Here is a 14652-nt window from a genome sequence, read left to right as displayed (position 1 = left end):
ATTGATGGTTTCTTGCAAAACAAAGGGGTTCCAGGGTTCAGATTAATCAAACCTGGATGCTTTTGCTAGATTGTGTGTGGAGCTTGATTTGACTAAGCCTCTGGATGCTTTTGTCCAGATTAATCAAACCTGGTATAATGTTGAATATGAAGGGTTGCCAGATATCTGTTATCTCTGTGGGCTTTATGGACACAAACGTGAGAACTGTACTTTGAATGTGAAGCCTTCAACAGAGGGGAATGGGAAAGCTTGTACTAGCTCTCAGTTGGAACAAACGGATTCGGTTGCTGTTATGGAAAAGGAAAATGTTGATAATGATGTGGAGCATTTACGGGCCCGTGGATGAACGTCCCTTCTAGGAGGAAGCCTAAAAATGGGTCTAAAGGGCTGAATGGGCAGGGTAATGGTATGAAACCTCAAGCATCTCGGTTTGATGCTCTGAGAAAGGTTGGAGATGATTTTGGGCATGACGTTGTGGAAGGTGGTGGTGTCTTTTTGCCTCGAGCTCAGGTTGGTGCTCATGATACGACTGGGCCAAGTGGGAAGGTGTGGACTAAGTCGAAAAATTCTAAAGGTGGGGCTAGACCTGTTTTACAAGATATCTCAAATATGAGAGTAAATTTGAGCTCTTCAGGGGCAACTGTTAAGCCAAGCATGATGGGTGATAAGGGTGATAATTTGGTTGGGCCTTTGAATAAAGGCAAAGGGGTGTTTGGTGAAAGGAGGGACTCTCACGGGGAATCTATGAATGATCAATTGGTTGATTGGCTAGGGGGTCAAATTTTTCCAAAGGATAAAGGTGTGTATATATTTGGACACCAACCACCAAATATTACAACTGAGAATGGTAAGCAAGCAGATGAGAGGGAGCCTGATGTGGATAATGCCTCTATGGACTCTGCTATGACAAATGGTTTCTGTCCTGTGGAAGGAATGGACCTTTCTGAAGATCAAGTTCACGCTGAGGGTGAGATAGATGCTAATCATACCTCCAAGTCTGCTGGAGGTAAGACCGTTGACTCTTGATTTATAGGGTGAGCCTCTGGGTGAACCATCTCCTTTATATTTTTTATGGATATTCTATGTTGGAATGTTCGTGGTGCAGCCTGCACAAAGTTCAAATTTAATATGATGGAATTAATTAAGCTGCATCATATGGATCTTCTTTTTGTCTGCGAGCCTAGGATTGGTGGGAGCAAGGCTCTTAATATAATCAAATCCTTAGGGTTTTCTGGTTGTGAGGTGGTGGATCCTATTGGTTTTTCTGGTGGTATGTGGCTGCTCTGGAATGAAAATAGAATTCGGGTGGAGATTATTGGTACTTCTGATCAAACCATATCTGCTTGCGTCTCCTGGCATGGTCAACAGCCTTGGTTGTTTTCTGGTGTTTATGCTAACCCTTGTTATGCTAAAAGGGAGAAGTTGTGGGAATACCTGGATTTTATGGCTAGCTGTCACAAGATGCCTTGGCTCCTAGCTGGTGATTTTAATGAAATGCTCAATGTAGATGACAAGGTTGGAGGATCTCATTTATGTAGACTTAAAGGGTTCAAGAAGTGGTTTGATGAGCATAGTATGGTTGATTTAGGCTATTCGGGGCCTAAATTTACTTGGAGCAATAAAAGAATCTTTGAAAGACTGGATAGAGCTGTGTGTAATACTCAATGGAGGCAAACCTTTGCTGATGCTTTTGTTCAGCATCTTCCAAGGACCAAGTCTGATCATTGCCCCATTAAAATTAGTCTCAAATCTCGAATGGTTTCCTGTCCTAACAGTAGACCTTATAGATTTGAGGCCATGTGGTTGAAGCATGAGCAATTTCAAAATTTTGTGATTCCAAAGTGGGAACAAGGGGCTGGGTCGGCTTTGCATAAATCTTGGGATTTGGTGGAACCTCTGAAGCAGTGGAATGTGGCTGTTTTTAGGCATTTAAAGCAAAGAAAAGTGAAGCTTCTAGCTCGGCTCAATGGTATTCAAAAGGTGTTGCATCACAGGTCTAATAGATCTCTCAGTCAGTTGGAAGAATCTCTTGTTACAGAGTATAATGCCGTTCTAGAGCAGGAGGCCTTATTTTGGCAACAGAAATCAAGGATAAAATGGCTTCAAGAAGGTGACCGTAATACTAAGTTCTTTCATCTAACCACCATTGTTAGAAGAAGGAAAAATAGGATTGAAAAGCTGAAAAATGATAATGATTTGTGGGTAGAGGAGGCTGAAGGTTTAAAAGAGCTTGCTGTGAATTATTTTCTAGGCCTCTTCTCTATGACTCCCAGGGATCACAGTGGGCTATCCATGCCTAATCTGTTTCCAAGTATCAATGATGTTGATTTGAATGGTCTGGTGGCTCGTGTTGATATTAGTGAAGTCAAGGAAAGTCTCTTCAATATAGGTGGTCTCAAAGCCCCTGGAGTGGATGGGTTTCCTGCTTGCTTCTACCAAAATCAGTGGAATATGTGTGGTAATGACATTTATGACCTGGTTTCTCAAGCTTTCAGGGAGCGTCACATTCTCAAAGGTTTGAATGCTACTCTCATCACTCTAGTTCCTAAATTGGCTAACCCTGTTTCTATGTTGCACTTTCGCCCTATCAGCCTATGCTGCACTCTTTATAAAGTGATTTCTAAAGTGATTGTTGCTAGGCTGAGGCCTATTCTGCCTAAGCTAATCAGTCCCCATCAGGTGAGTTTTGTTCCCGGTAGACATATTACAGATAATATCCTCATTGCCCAAGAGATTATGTTTAAATTTCGGAGTACTAAGGGGAAAAAAGGGTTTATGGCTTGGAAGATTGATTTATCTAAAGCCTATGATCGGTTGAGTTGGAATTTTATCGAGGTAGTTCTTCATGAAATAGGTCTGCCTACTACCTTGATTCAGTTGATCATGCAGTGTGTTTCTTCTGTCACCTATCAAGTCTGTGTGAATAGGGAGCTCACTTCGACTTTTACTCCGTTCAATGGTATTAGACAGGGTGATCCACTCTCACCTTATCTTTTTGTCCTTTGCATTGAAAAGCTCTCACACCTCATTGTGGAGGCTGTGGGAAAGAATATATGGAAACCGGTGAAAGCTTCCCAAGCTGGGCCTGCTGTATCCCACTTATTTTTTGCTGATGACCTAATTCTCTTTGCTGAAGCTAGTACTCACCAAGCAAGAATAATGAAGAAATGCTTGGACCTCTTCTGTAAAGCTTCTGGTCAGATTGTCAACTTTGAAAAGTCTGCAATATACTGCTCCCCTAATATTAGCAAAGAAATGGCTGCTAATATTAGTAGTATCTGTGGTTCTCCTCTCACTACGAACCTAGGGAATTACTTGGGGATGCCTCTGTTACACTCTAGGGTAACTAAGGCTACTTATAGCAATCTTGTGGACAAAATGCATGCCAGGCTGGCTTCTTGGAAAAGTAAGGTTCTCTCTACAGCTGGAAGGGCTACTCTAATTCAAGCTGTCACTTCAGCCATACCAATTTATGCAATGCAAACCTCTAAACTCCCTATGAGCACTTGTGAGGATTTGGATAAAGTGAATCGCAATTTTTTTTGGGGAGGCAGTGCGAAGAAGCATAAGATCCACTTGTGCCAGTGGGACCTTGTTTGTAAACCCAAAAGTAAGGGAGGGTTGGGTTTGAAGAAAACTCATGATATGAATCAAGCTCTACTAGCTAAAGTTGGCTGGAGGTTATTGAGGAAGGATGAGGGGTTATGGGCCCAAATTTTTGAAAAGAAGTATTTTAAGAGCCATTCCTTTTGTGAGCCTAATTTGGCCCCAAAACAAAATTGTTCTCCTACTTGGAAGGGGATTATGTTTGGTGCTCAACTGCTTGACAAAGGTTTATCTTGGAGACTCGGGAAAGGCAACAAGGTTAAGTTTTGGAGAGATAAATGGATCAGTGATATACCTTTGATGCAGATAGTGGACCTTGCTCCTGATCTCAATTTGAATTCCCTTGTTTCTGATTTTTTTGTGAATGGTTGGTGGGATGTGGAGAAGTTGAGGAGTGTTCTCCCTGAGGAATGGGTCGAAAAAGTTACTGGTTGTTCAGCTGATTTTCAGGGATTATTGGAGGATAGCCGGATCTGGAAACCTACTTCTAATGGGTTATTCTCTGTCAAGTCTGCTTACAGCTTGCTTTTTCAGGAGGCAGATTGGCTAAACCCTTGGTGGAGAGTTCTATGGAAGCTTCGAATCCCTCCCAAACTCCAAGTTTTCTTGTGGCTGGTTTTTCAGGGGAAAATTCTCTCCAATGAGCAGCGAGTTCGAAGGCATCTCACTGGAAACGGTGCCTGCGATTACTGTAAGTGGCCTATTGAATCTACCTTGCACATCTTAAGAGATTGTTCTAGAGCAAGAAAGGTCTGGGGTCTATTTATGAACTCTACTCAAGCTATACCTTTTTTCCAAACTGATTTTCATCCTTGGCTATTAAGCAATTTGTGTTCCAAGGCTCACTTTGCTCAGATTCCATGGAGAATTATGTTTATTTTCATTTGCTGGTATATTTGGAAATGGAGAAATGACTTTATTTTTAAAGATGATACTGACTTGCCTTTCAATCCCAAAGATTTGATCTTTACTGCTGCAAAGGATTGGTTTCAAGCCATTGCTGGTAATAATAGTGGAGCTAATAAGGTGCAAGTGTTGTTGGCTTGGGCTCCTCCTGAAATTGGTGTGATCAAGTTAAATGTCGATGGATCTCGCATGAACAGTACTGGTGCCATTGGTGCTGGAGGAGTCTTGAGGGATCATTTGGGTCAGTGGATTGGTGGATTTGCTGTCAACTCAGGCCAGGGAGAAGTTCTTGAAGCTGAGTTGTGGGGGCTATTTTTTGGGATGAACTTGGCTGTTGAGAAAAAAGTAGAGGATATTGTTATTGAGATGGATTCTGAGACTGCGGTGCTTCTTGTTCAGAGTAAGATTTTGAATGCTTGTCATCCTAATGCAGGGCTGATTAGTAGCTGTAAAAGACTTATGAACTTGTTTCGAAGGATCAAGCTTCAACATATCTATAGAGAGATGAATGATGTAGCTGACGGGTTGGCTACTTGGAGTCACAATTTGGATCTAGGCTGTTACTATCTTGAGGAGAGCCCTGCTTGGCTTGATTTTTTATTGCTTAATGATTCTTTGGGAACTGTTAAGTCCCGCCTGATTAGTTCTAGTTAGTTGCTGTGTTGGTGCTTGGGGTTTCCCCCCATTTTCTTCATAAAAAAAAAAAAGGGGTTCCAGGCCTGTCCCAGTGTAGTTCTCTTTTTGGTCTCTTTCTTGGGCTTCGGCCCTCCTTGTAACCGAAAAAAAAAAAAAAAAAAAAGGGGTTCCAGGCCTATACATCATATCAATAGGCTTATGAGGCAACATGACATGACCATTATTGGGAAAACAGTTGTACGTGTACAATTTCACTTGCAACCTCACCAAAGCTCCCAATTTATTTATGCCCACGTTGATTCACATTAAACTGTGATTTGGGTTGCACTCGATTTAAATGGGAATTCAAGATTCACTCTGCTGGGAATTCTAATTTCTTAACATAGAAAATGAAGAATTAAAATAAAATGAAAACAGTGAAATATTTAAAATCACGTGTCAGATTAACCAAGGACAGAGGGAGGTAGAGTGCACGCATGTTGGCATGAACATGTCTTTTCGATCATGGCGCCCTTTTTTTTTTTTTTTTTTTTTTTTAATCAAGAAGAAGAATTTCATTGAACTTGCATCAAACTTACAAAAGAATCAATTGGCGAAACGGATGGCTCAGAGTGGCCTCATTAAAACCTTGTCATATAAAACCCTTAAGGGAGGAAAATCATGTCAAGGAAAAAGAATACCACAGCACCTCCAAATAAACAACAGAGGATAACAAAAGAGCCCCATTAAATATGCACCCTATCGCTCTCTAGTACCTGCTCCAGCCAAGGGGGAGCAATTAGACCTGGCAATATTGCACACGACCCGTTAACACGACACGAATTCGCACGAAATTATCAGTATTTGGGTTGAGCTTAATGGGTCGGGTTGAAAACGGGTGAACCCGTTAGCCACCCGTTAAGCTAACGGGTCGTGTTGGGTCGAAAACGGGTGAACCCGTTACACCCGTTAGGGAGGTTAATTTTGTAATTTTGCAAAATATTTTTTCTTTTCTTTTCTTCTTCACCTTTTCCTCTCTTTTTTTGGGTGAGTTCACCTTTTCCTCTTTAGCTTTCTCTTTCCGTGTCTTTTTCTTCTTTCCTTTTTTTCCTTTTCTTCTTCCTCTCCTTTTTTTCTTCTCTTCTTCTCTCCACTCAACAGACTCCTCCAGCTCTTCCTCTCCTTTTTTTCTTCTTCTCTTCTTCTCTGCTTCTCTCCACTCAACAGACTCCGTCAGCCCAGCCACTAGAGTCCACCAATGAGCCCAGCCACCAGAGTCAGCCATGGAATAAGGAGGAGGTATCTAGGTCGAGTTCCACAGATTGAATTTTCTTTCTTCCTCAGTTTATGTTGTTGTTGGGTTTTAATATATTTGTGAGAGATATATACTGTTTTGGGGTGAGAAGATTGAAATGTAAAGGGAAAGAGGGAAGAAAGGTTAGGGTTTGGGTTTGGGGGAAAAAGGACAGAGAAGGTGTTGGCTAGTTGGGATAGAGAAGCTGTGCTTTGATGGTTTTTTTTTTTTTTTTTTTTTTCTGGTTTATTCTTAACGGGTTAACGGGTCGTGTCGGATATTCGCGAATTGTAACGGGTCGTGCTTGGGTCTAGTATTTGTCACCCGTTAACTTAACGGGTCGTTTTCGTGTCAACCCGTTAAGAAAACGGGTTGACCCGTTAACGACCCGGAACCCGCTAAAACGACCCGTTTGCCAGCTCTAGGAGCAATATCTTCCCAAAAAAAAACGTAGACCTTTCTTCAATCCAAACTGGGCCAGTGCATGTGCAGCCCCATTGCCATCGCGAGGTTGAAACACCACATCAACCACCCCACGATCCGCCATTAATTGTCTAATATCCTCCACCACATTACCCAAATTACTCCGCCACTCCAAATCTTCCTTGAGCATCGCCACTACTTCTTTGGAGTCAGTTGCAAGCAAAAACTGAGTATAGCCTTTAAATCCCATCATCAATAACCCTTCTCTCAATGCCACCAGCTCAGTGCATAATACATTCAGCCCAAGTGGACTGAAAGTAGCAAACCCACATATGAATCTCCCTGCATTATCTCTACAACAACCAACCCCCCCCCCCCCCCCCCCCCCCCCTCTCCTTTCTCCTTCACGGTCCAAGGCACCATCACAATTAAGCATAAAGGTATGCAAAGGCGAGCGAACCCATTTGATTTGCCGAGACACCCCAAACAACTGGGGCCGCACCAAACAGGATTTGTAACCTCCATATAGCTCCATAGTTCTCTCGACTAAGTCTTGTACGCGAGGAATAGATTTCCCATGCAACATATCATTACGTGTCTGCCAGAGCTTCCAAACAGAACAAACAAACCTCTCCACGTCGACCTGTGAGCAAGCTCTAATAACCGGATCAAATAAATCTGCAAAAGAGCCTCCACTAATTTTAAAACGCCCAGCAAACCCCGTACACCTCCAAAACTACTTGCTGACCTTACAACTCCACAAAGCATGGCAGGCATCCTCATAATATTTGCCACATCTGAAGCAAACTTGGGACTGAATCACTTTCCTCTTATACAGATTAACAGCAGAGGGAAAGATGTCTAAGCACGCCCTCCACACCAGATTCTTAATCTTACTTGGCACCTCAAGCTTCCAGAGTTGCTTCCGAAAAGATTGTCTTGTTGAGGAATCTGAGCCACCAATATCAGAGTTCTCATCGCATTGGGATAAAGCCACCCGATATCCAGTTTTAACTAAGTACTTACTAGATTTTTCGAAGTACCAATATTGGTTATCACCCAATTGTGCAACTCACCCTAGAGCTATGCTAGTTATGGCCTCTTTATCCTCCCCACAGAAGTGGTTTGTTAGCAAAGCCAAATCCCCTACTCTAGAATCAGTGATTAGATCAGCCACCTTAGCATTCTAATCCAATCATGCATTCCATAATGGTTTAAAAGTACACGGTTTAGGGATCCACTTGTCATGAAAAATCCTAATTGAATTCCCGTTCCCAACTCGCCAATCTAGCCCTTCCTCAATAACCTCCCGTCCCCACAAAATAGATCGCCATATCAAAGACGGAGAAGGACCCAGAGGGGCCCCCATGAAGTCTCCATGTGGAAAATATCGAGCCTTCAGGATCTTTGCCACTAGAGAGTTGGGTTTCTCCAAAATACACCACGCCTGTTTCGCTACCAAAGCTTTATTGAAAGCTTCAAAATTCTTAAAACCAAGGCCCCCCATACATTTAGGTTGACATAGCTTTCGCCACCCCATCCAATGTATGCCTCTTTGATCATATTTCCCCCACCAAAACGTGGCTATCATACCCGATAATTCTTTGCACAGAGTCTGCGGCAGTTGAAAAACTCCCATTGTATATGTAGGAAGAGCCTGCCCAACTGCCTTGATTAATACTTCCCTTCCTGCCGCCGACAAGAGCTTCATGTTCCAATTATTTAGTTTGTGCCACAAGAGCTCCCAAACATGGTTAAACATTTGGGATCTATTTCGAGTAGCAATCGTGGGCAAACCGAGGTACCGTTCATGGCAAGCCACAATCCGCACTCCAAGCATCTCTGAAATCAATTGCTTCATTATGGGATTTGTCTTGGGACTGAAACACGCCGCAGACTTGTCAAAATCAATTTTTTGGCCTGAAGCCCTTTCGTACAATCTGAGAATATGAAGCAAATGTGCACAGTAGATAAATGGGCATCACAAAAAAACAAACTATCATCAGCAAAAAAGAGATGGGAAATAGTGGGGGCTCCACTAGCCATTGAAATTCCCTTGATTTGTTTCGTTCTGAGAGCACTGGATAATAAGGCAGACAACCTTTTCGTACATATTAAGAACAGATAAGACGAGAAGGGTTCGCCTTGCCTAAGTCCTCTTGTTGGCACAACCATGACGCCTTTTAATCCCACACACACTCTCAAAACTCTCAGTTTTTTTTTTTCTTCTTCCAACAAATACACTATTTTATTATATTCAATCCCAATCCAACCCCAACTTGGCCTATTTTATTATGTTAAATCCCAATCCAACCCCTACTTGGCCTAAAGGTCTGGCCAATCACATCCGTACACGTAAGGCTAATGTTTGAGGAATGGTGACATGTGTCTCGTTGATTGGTTAGAATCTGAGGGTTCTCTTAGTCTAGCTTCCACCGAAATGAGGGAGGAACCAAAGTGGGCACTTGAATTGTGTTTGAAATACTGAGGTCGGCTGGGATGGGATGGGATTGGGTGGAGTGACGGCAATTTTCCAATGAAATGAAGAGAGCCAAAAGGATTTGATGCTCAAACCTTGAATCTTGTCATACAAGGTCACATGCAAACAAACACACACGCACACACACACACACTCTCTCTCTCTCTCTCTCTCTCTCTCATATAATCATATTGTTTGCAAATTGCAAGTGGCAACACAACCTGGATGCAATTAAAGACATTTTGGCTCTTGTTATTTACCATTTCTTGACAGATGCGATGAGATACTTGTTTTATGTGATAGGGTCATTTTGTGGTGAATTTCTGAGTGACCAGATAATATATGATCATAAATCAAATGTGCGTGGATGATTTCCAATCATTGATCAAATGTGGGATGTGACACTTGTTTTATGTGATCGGGTCATTTTGTGGTGAATTTCTGAGTGACTAGATAATGTATGATCATAAATCAAATGTGCGTAGATGATTTTCAACCATTGATCAAATGTGGGTTTCATTAGCCGCTCCAAATTGAATATCCGAATATCAGAGGTGACGAACAATCTGACACATGCTAATAAAGATAGTAGGGCTTCTTCCCTTGATTGATTTGATGGCATGTTTGTATGTATGCCAATGTTACCAAGTTTCAATTAGATTAGATGAAAATGTATCATTATGTATCAAAGTTCAGTCAACAAATCTACCTATTTTCTACAAAGAAACCAAATAGAAAAGGAAATGAGATGGTAACTTGGAATTGGATGACATCGAATGTTGAAGAACAGGGACCACAATTTTCTGAGTCCAGACAGAGTTCAATCCCCATACTTCGAAGCACACTTCATAAATGAGATCCATCATTCATGGAGTGGGATGGTGGCTGCTACAGGCTCTACAGCTGTGAGCTTAATTACTCATTTCATCCAACTACCACTGGAATGTATATGGATCATCCAAAGTGAAAAACGTATATTCTACATATCAATAAGGTGTTGAGAGTTGTGACCTATTTGAGAACCAAAAAAGTGTCAAATTGCAGCAAGCTCAACAAGTCAGAGTGTTGCAAACACAGCCTTTATCTGTCTAAAATAATCCTATTTACAACATCAACCGGCAAAGCGTACGCTGGATCTATGGCTTTCAACTCTGGATATTCGAGAAGGGAGAGCCCTGCATCAATAAACATCAACTTTAGATGTAATGTGATGCATACTGTAGAGAGAAAATTACACGAAGAACACAAATCATCTTATATAAACATTTTCGCACTATATGTGGTTCATAAGCAGGTACTAGCTAGCCTTGTGAACCAAGATGGAAACTCAGAAGCTCTAACCAGAAAGGTTTCAACATGCCAAATTATTATGTGAAGAAATTTGGAAATCAAAGAAAGCAGAGGCAAGAATTATACCAGCTACACCAAAGTAAGTGTGGTAAACATCAACAGCATCATCTGGTCTGTCAGAAATTCCTCCATTTTCAATGTCCTGCAAATTTCAATAATTAGCCAAAGCATCTCAAATAAATCCATAGTTACATGATTGGAATTTCACTCAGGAAATACAAAAACAGGGAGAATGTCCACTCCTAAAGGATAATCCAAATGTACAAATAGCTCGTTAGGTAAATGTAACCTGGCAGTCTAAAATGAACTTGATAAGCTTGTCTTTATTGATCCAATGAACTCTGTCAATCATGATCAAACTAGAAAGAGCCCACCATGAGTAGCAGACCTGAAATGAATAAATAATGCCATAAGGAAGAGTCCAAGAATGTTAAAAGAAACAAATTCAGTTTCAATTTCAAAGGAAAAAGAACCCTACATCAGGAAGTTTCTCTGGTCGACCATTAAGACCTCCAGTTTTGTTATCTTGCCGCTCACATAGCCACCATCCAAGAAGGTCCTTGTCAATATGATGTAGTGACCCCGTGATGGCAAGTGCACCCACACAACAGAAAACTGTAGTCACAATGTGCAGAGCAAAGCTGTAGTTTATAATCTAGTTTTGAAATACAGATAATACAACCGAATTATGCCATTTCCAGATCAGGCATGTGGATTAAGCAAGATTAAGGATACTTCACTAGATTTGGGAGTTGGAATGATGTAAAAAGAGATGTGTCACATGACCTTAGCTAAAAACTTACGTGAAAAAGAAAAAAATAATGACAACCTTAGCTTAAAACTTAACTAGGTGACATAAAATGCAAGCGTAACTGCTAACATCCATTGAATGGACAAAAAGGAAACAGCTTCAATGATCTATTGAGTTTCCATCAAAATACAACTGAATCTGAAGTAAACATGATTCTCTGAATAAAACCTATACAGAGTTCGTTTAACAATCAAAATACAGGGGGGGAAAAGTCTAAAACTGGACGTATAACAAAACTGATTTATTAAGCACTAATCAGAAAGTAAACATCCTAGAGACACTATATGGTAAATAACTTACTTTGACCTGCATGAGACTCTGCACCAGGTATGCATCCAAATCCGCCATCATGATTCTTACAACTTAAAATGTAGTTCACAGCCTTCTCCACATTGATTTTATCCAAACGATGTAGTAATGAGAGACAAGAGATAGCAATATAAGAAAACCTAAAATCAAAAGAAAGTGTTGCTGTTTTGTTAATTTCTTTTATAAGGAACAGCAAAGAATTTGTTACTTGGTCATGTTCTACATAAAGAAATGGCAACTTCAAAAAATCATAAAATTCCAAAAGTAGAGGAAATTAAAAATGACTACCGTGTATCAATTTCACCCCACATGTCCCCTGAAAATGATCCATCTTCATTCTGCAGCCCAGCCACATCTGAATTTTATATTAAGTTGCACAAATTTGCTTAAATTCAATCTTCTTTACAAATTTAATTGTCTAATTTTGTAGGTGCCTGTCTATGATTACATCTTATTTTAGGAAGCTATAAGCAGCCTCTCAACACAAGGCATAACAATTATTTTGAATGCCAATAACCATGGAAAAATATATATTAAAGTGGTAAAGATTTACTTCAATTTACAAAAAGATATGCTAAAGGATACAACTTGCAACCTTCTCAATATCCAGAACATCAAGCTTGTCGAACAAGGCCAAAACCTGCACAGCACTTAAGGTATATAGTACATGTGGGTCATGCCCAATGTTACCACCAAACCCACCTGCATAAACAAAGCTGTATCATCATCCTCTCTACAACTCAAAATCACCATACAAACAATGAAGATCAAATTAACAGTTTAGTGTTGTTGGGCTGGCTAAGAATTTAGGCAAAGTACAAACCTGAGTCATGGTGGCACTGGAGGACCCAGGAAACAACCTCCTCGACATCCACGGCGTGCAGCTTCCCAAGAAGATCAAGAGCAGTCAAACCCCAGTATGCCCCATTCATTCTTATATGCTCCATCACCACTGACTCAAAAGAATCCTTCTTCTGAGCACAGTAGCACCATCTTATTACAATTAGGTATAAAGCAAAAGCATAACAAATGTATTCGAATTAAAATCAGACCTTTTCGACTGATACAATGAACTGAACATGTTTCTGACTTGCCAGCTCCCCCATCTGTGAAAATTTCCAAAATTAGGCATAGGTATTGTAATGCGTGCAAGATAGCTGTTTGTGGCTCTCAAAAAGAAGCCTAACCAATAAATTCAAAACTATCTCAAGCACAGATGACAATTATATCAAACGAAATCATTAATCTGGAACTATGCATCAGCATCTGCTATTATAGTTATGACAAATTTTATACACAATGTGAAGTTTAAAACCCAACCCACTGAGAACTATGCAGGCTTACCTTGTCCGACAATTAGAGAAGACGACTATGATCTCTGCGGCCTCTCTCTTTCGCACTTCTCTTCGGTCAACGCGGCTTTCTTTCTGGTTTGAGAGCTGCAGGGGCTTTAGTTTTGAAAAGAATCGAACTGAGAAAGAGGGCTATGTAGCTGTTCATCAGGGCAAAAATGCCATTGCACTGTCCATCAGTGAACATAACTAAGAGGGCAACCAGTCAAGCAGGGGCACAAAGGTCATTTCACTATTCCTAAGCTACAGTCTAGCAACAGTAACTTTTATTCAGTTTTAGTATATAATAGAAAATCAGAATCTGAACCACTTTGAAATGTTTTGAAAATTTTCCACTACTTTAAATACCAACCAATTGTCCCAATAAATTCATAAGTTTTTCAGAAAGTGTCAAGAGGTGCAATTTAAAATAGCAAAACATACAAAATTAAGACTAAGAACACGTTGACTGTAAAGGAAGGGAACATAAATGTAGCCTTAAAACTCGCAACGTGCTTATATAGATGTGAAATAGATGTAGATACTTGACTAAGGATAGATGCAATTTTCAAGAAGGATGAGATGAGATCGCAAGAAAGGATGAGATGAGAACGATGAGACGATGAGCACAATGTAGTTGAACATGTCAAATCTAGTTAAACGACCCTTATCAAATCTAGTTGAACATGTCAAAAATACATTTTCAAAATCAAAACAGAGCACAATGTAGTTAAGGCAATCAAATAAACACCTGATAGCAATCAAATAAAGAACTATTAAGAATCAAAACAACAATTAAGTAGCATTAAAAAAAGAAAAGAAAAACAAATCCCAACTGACAAAGAGCCAGCCAAAAAAAATCTCTCATTCTTATTTCCCAACAATCCCAACTGAATCTAAAATATGGTTCTGGTTGTATTAACAACTCCAACCAAATAATGAAGGTAGTTATCAAACTTAGAAAGAGAGAAGAATTAAAATTCAGAAATTAAACACCCAAATTGAGAAACCCTAACAAATAATTTAAACATTTAAAACTTGGAAGGGCAAAGATTTTGAAATAATAACTTGGGAAATAGCTTTAACACTACCCCTTCTTTACGAATTTAAATCTTCTCTTTATGAGTTTGACCTAAAGTATAGGAAGCTTTCAGATACAACTATGCATTCCCAATGACAGACCTCTCAAACTTTGGTTTGCAAAACATCCATTCCATACCATAATTTTCAAAGATCCTTTGTTGTCTCATCCTTTAAATAGATTTATATAAATAAAGGTGTTGCTCTCATGAGCTATAATTCCAGGTACTAAGGTAGCTATAACCAAGAAGCCAAAATATAAGAAATCGAAAAGGAAAATGGAAGGGAAAAAGTAAAGCTGAATATTCTAGCAGACTGCAACTGCGAGAGAATGCATATCAATTCCATATTTACACAACCACTTTTTTAATACAAACTTAAAGATCATGTTCAAGTTTACAAAAGTTTACTGAAACTTATACCATCGCCCATGAATTAAAATAGAAGA

General features: G+C 40.1%; 2 protein-coding genes across 2 annotated transcripts; one reads left to right on the top strand and one right to left on the bottom strand.

Moving 5' to 3' along the window:
• The first annotated feature begins 342 nt into the window (after positions 1-342).
• On the top strand, positions 343-5166 carry LOC148292336 (uncharacterized). The gene is made up of 2 exons (XM_088245779.1): positions 343-1006; positions 1106-5166. Exons 1-2 carry the CDS (start codon positions 343-345, stop codon positions 5164-5166), a joined length of 4725 nt encoding a protein of 1574 aa, XP_088101905.1.
• Positions 5167-10055: 4889 nt separating this feature from the next.
• LOC110760340 (geranylgeranyl transferase type-2 subunit beta 1-like) lies at positions 10056-13274 on the bottom strand. Its single transcript, XM_021962587.2, has 10 exons — positions 13138-13274; positions 12846-12899; positions 12617-12767; positions 12379-12495; positions 12082-12148; positions 11785-11933; positions 11152-11288; positions 10963-11061; positions 10740-10815; positions 10056-10498 (listed from the first exon to the last, which is right to left on the bottom strand). The coding sequence occupies exons 2-10, from the start codon at positions 12897-12899 to the stop codon at positions 10404-10406; spliced, it is 945 nt and encodes a 314-aa protein (XP_021818279.1). The 5' UTR covers positions 13138-13274; the 3' UTR covers positions 10056-10403.
• Positions 13275-14652: the final 1378 nt, after the last annotated feature.

The sequence above is a fragment of the Prunus avium genome, chromosome 8, assembly GCF_965620075.1.
Source record: "Prunus avium chromosome 8, drPruAviu1.hap1.1, whole genome shotgun sequence".
Taxonomy (NCBI): Eukaryota; Viridiplantae; Streptophyta; class Magnoliopsida; order Rosales; family Rosaceae; genus Prunus; species Prunus avium.
The sequence above is the reverse complement of the archived record's forward strand: the minus strand, read 5'-3'. Positions and strand labels throughout refer to the sequence as shown.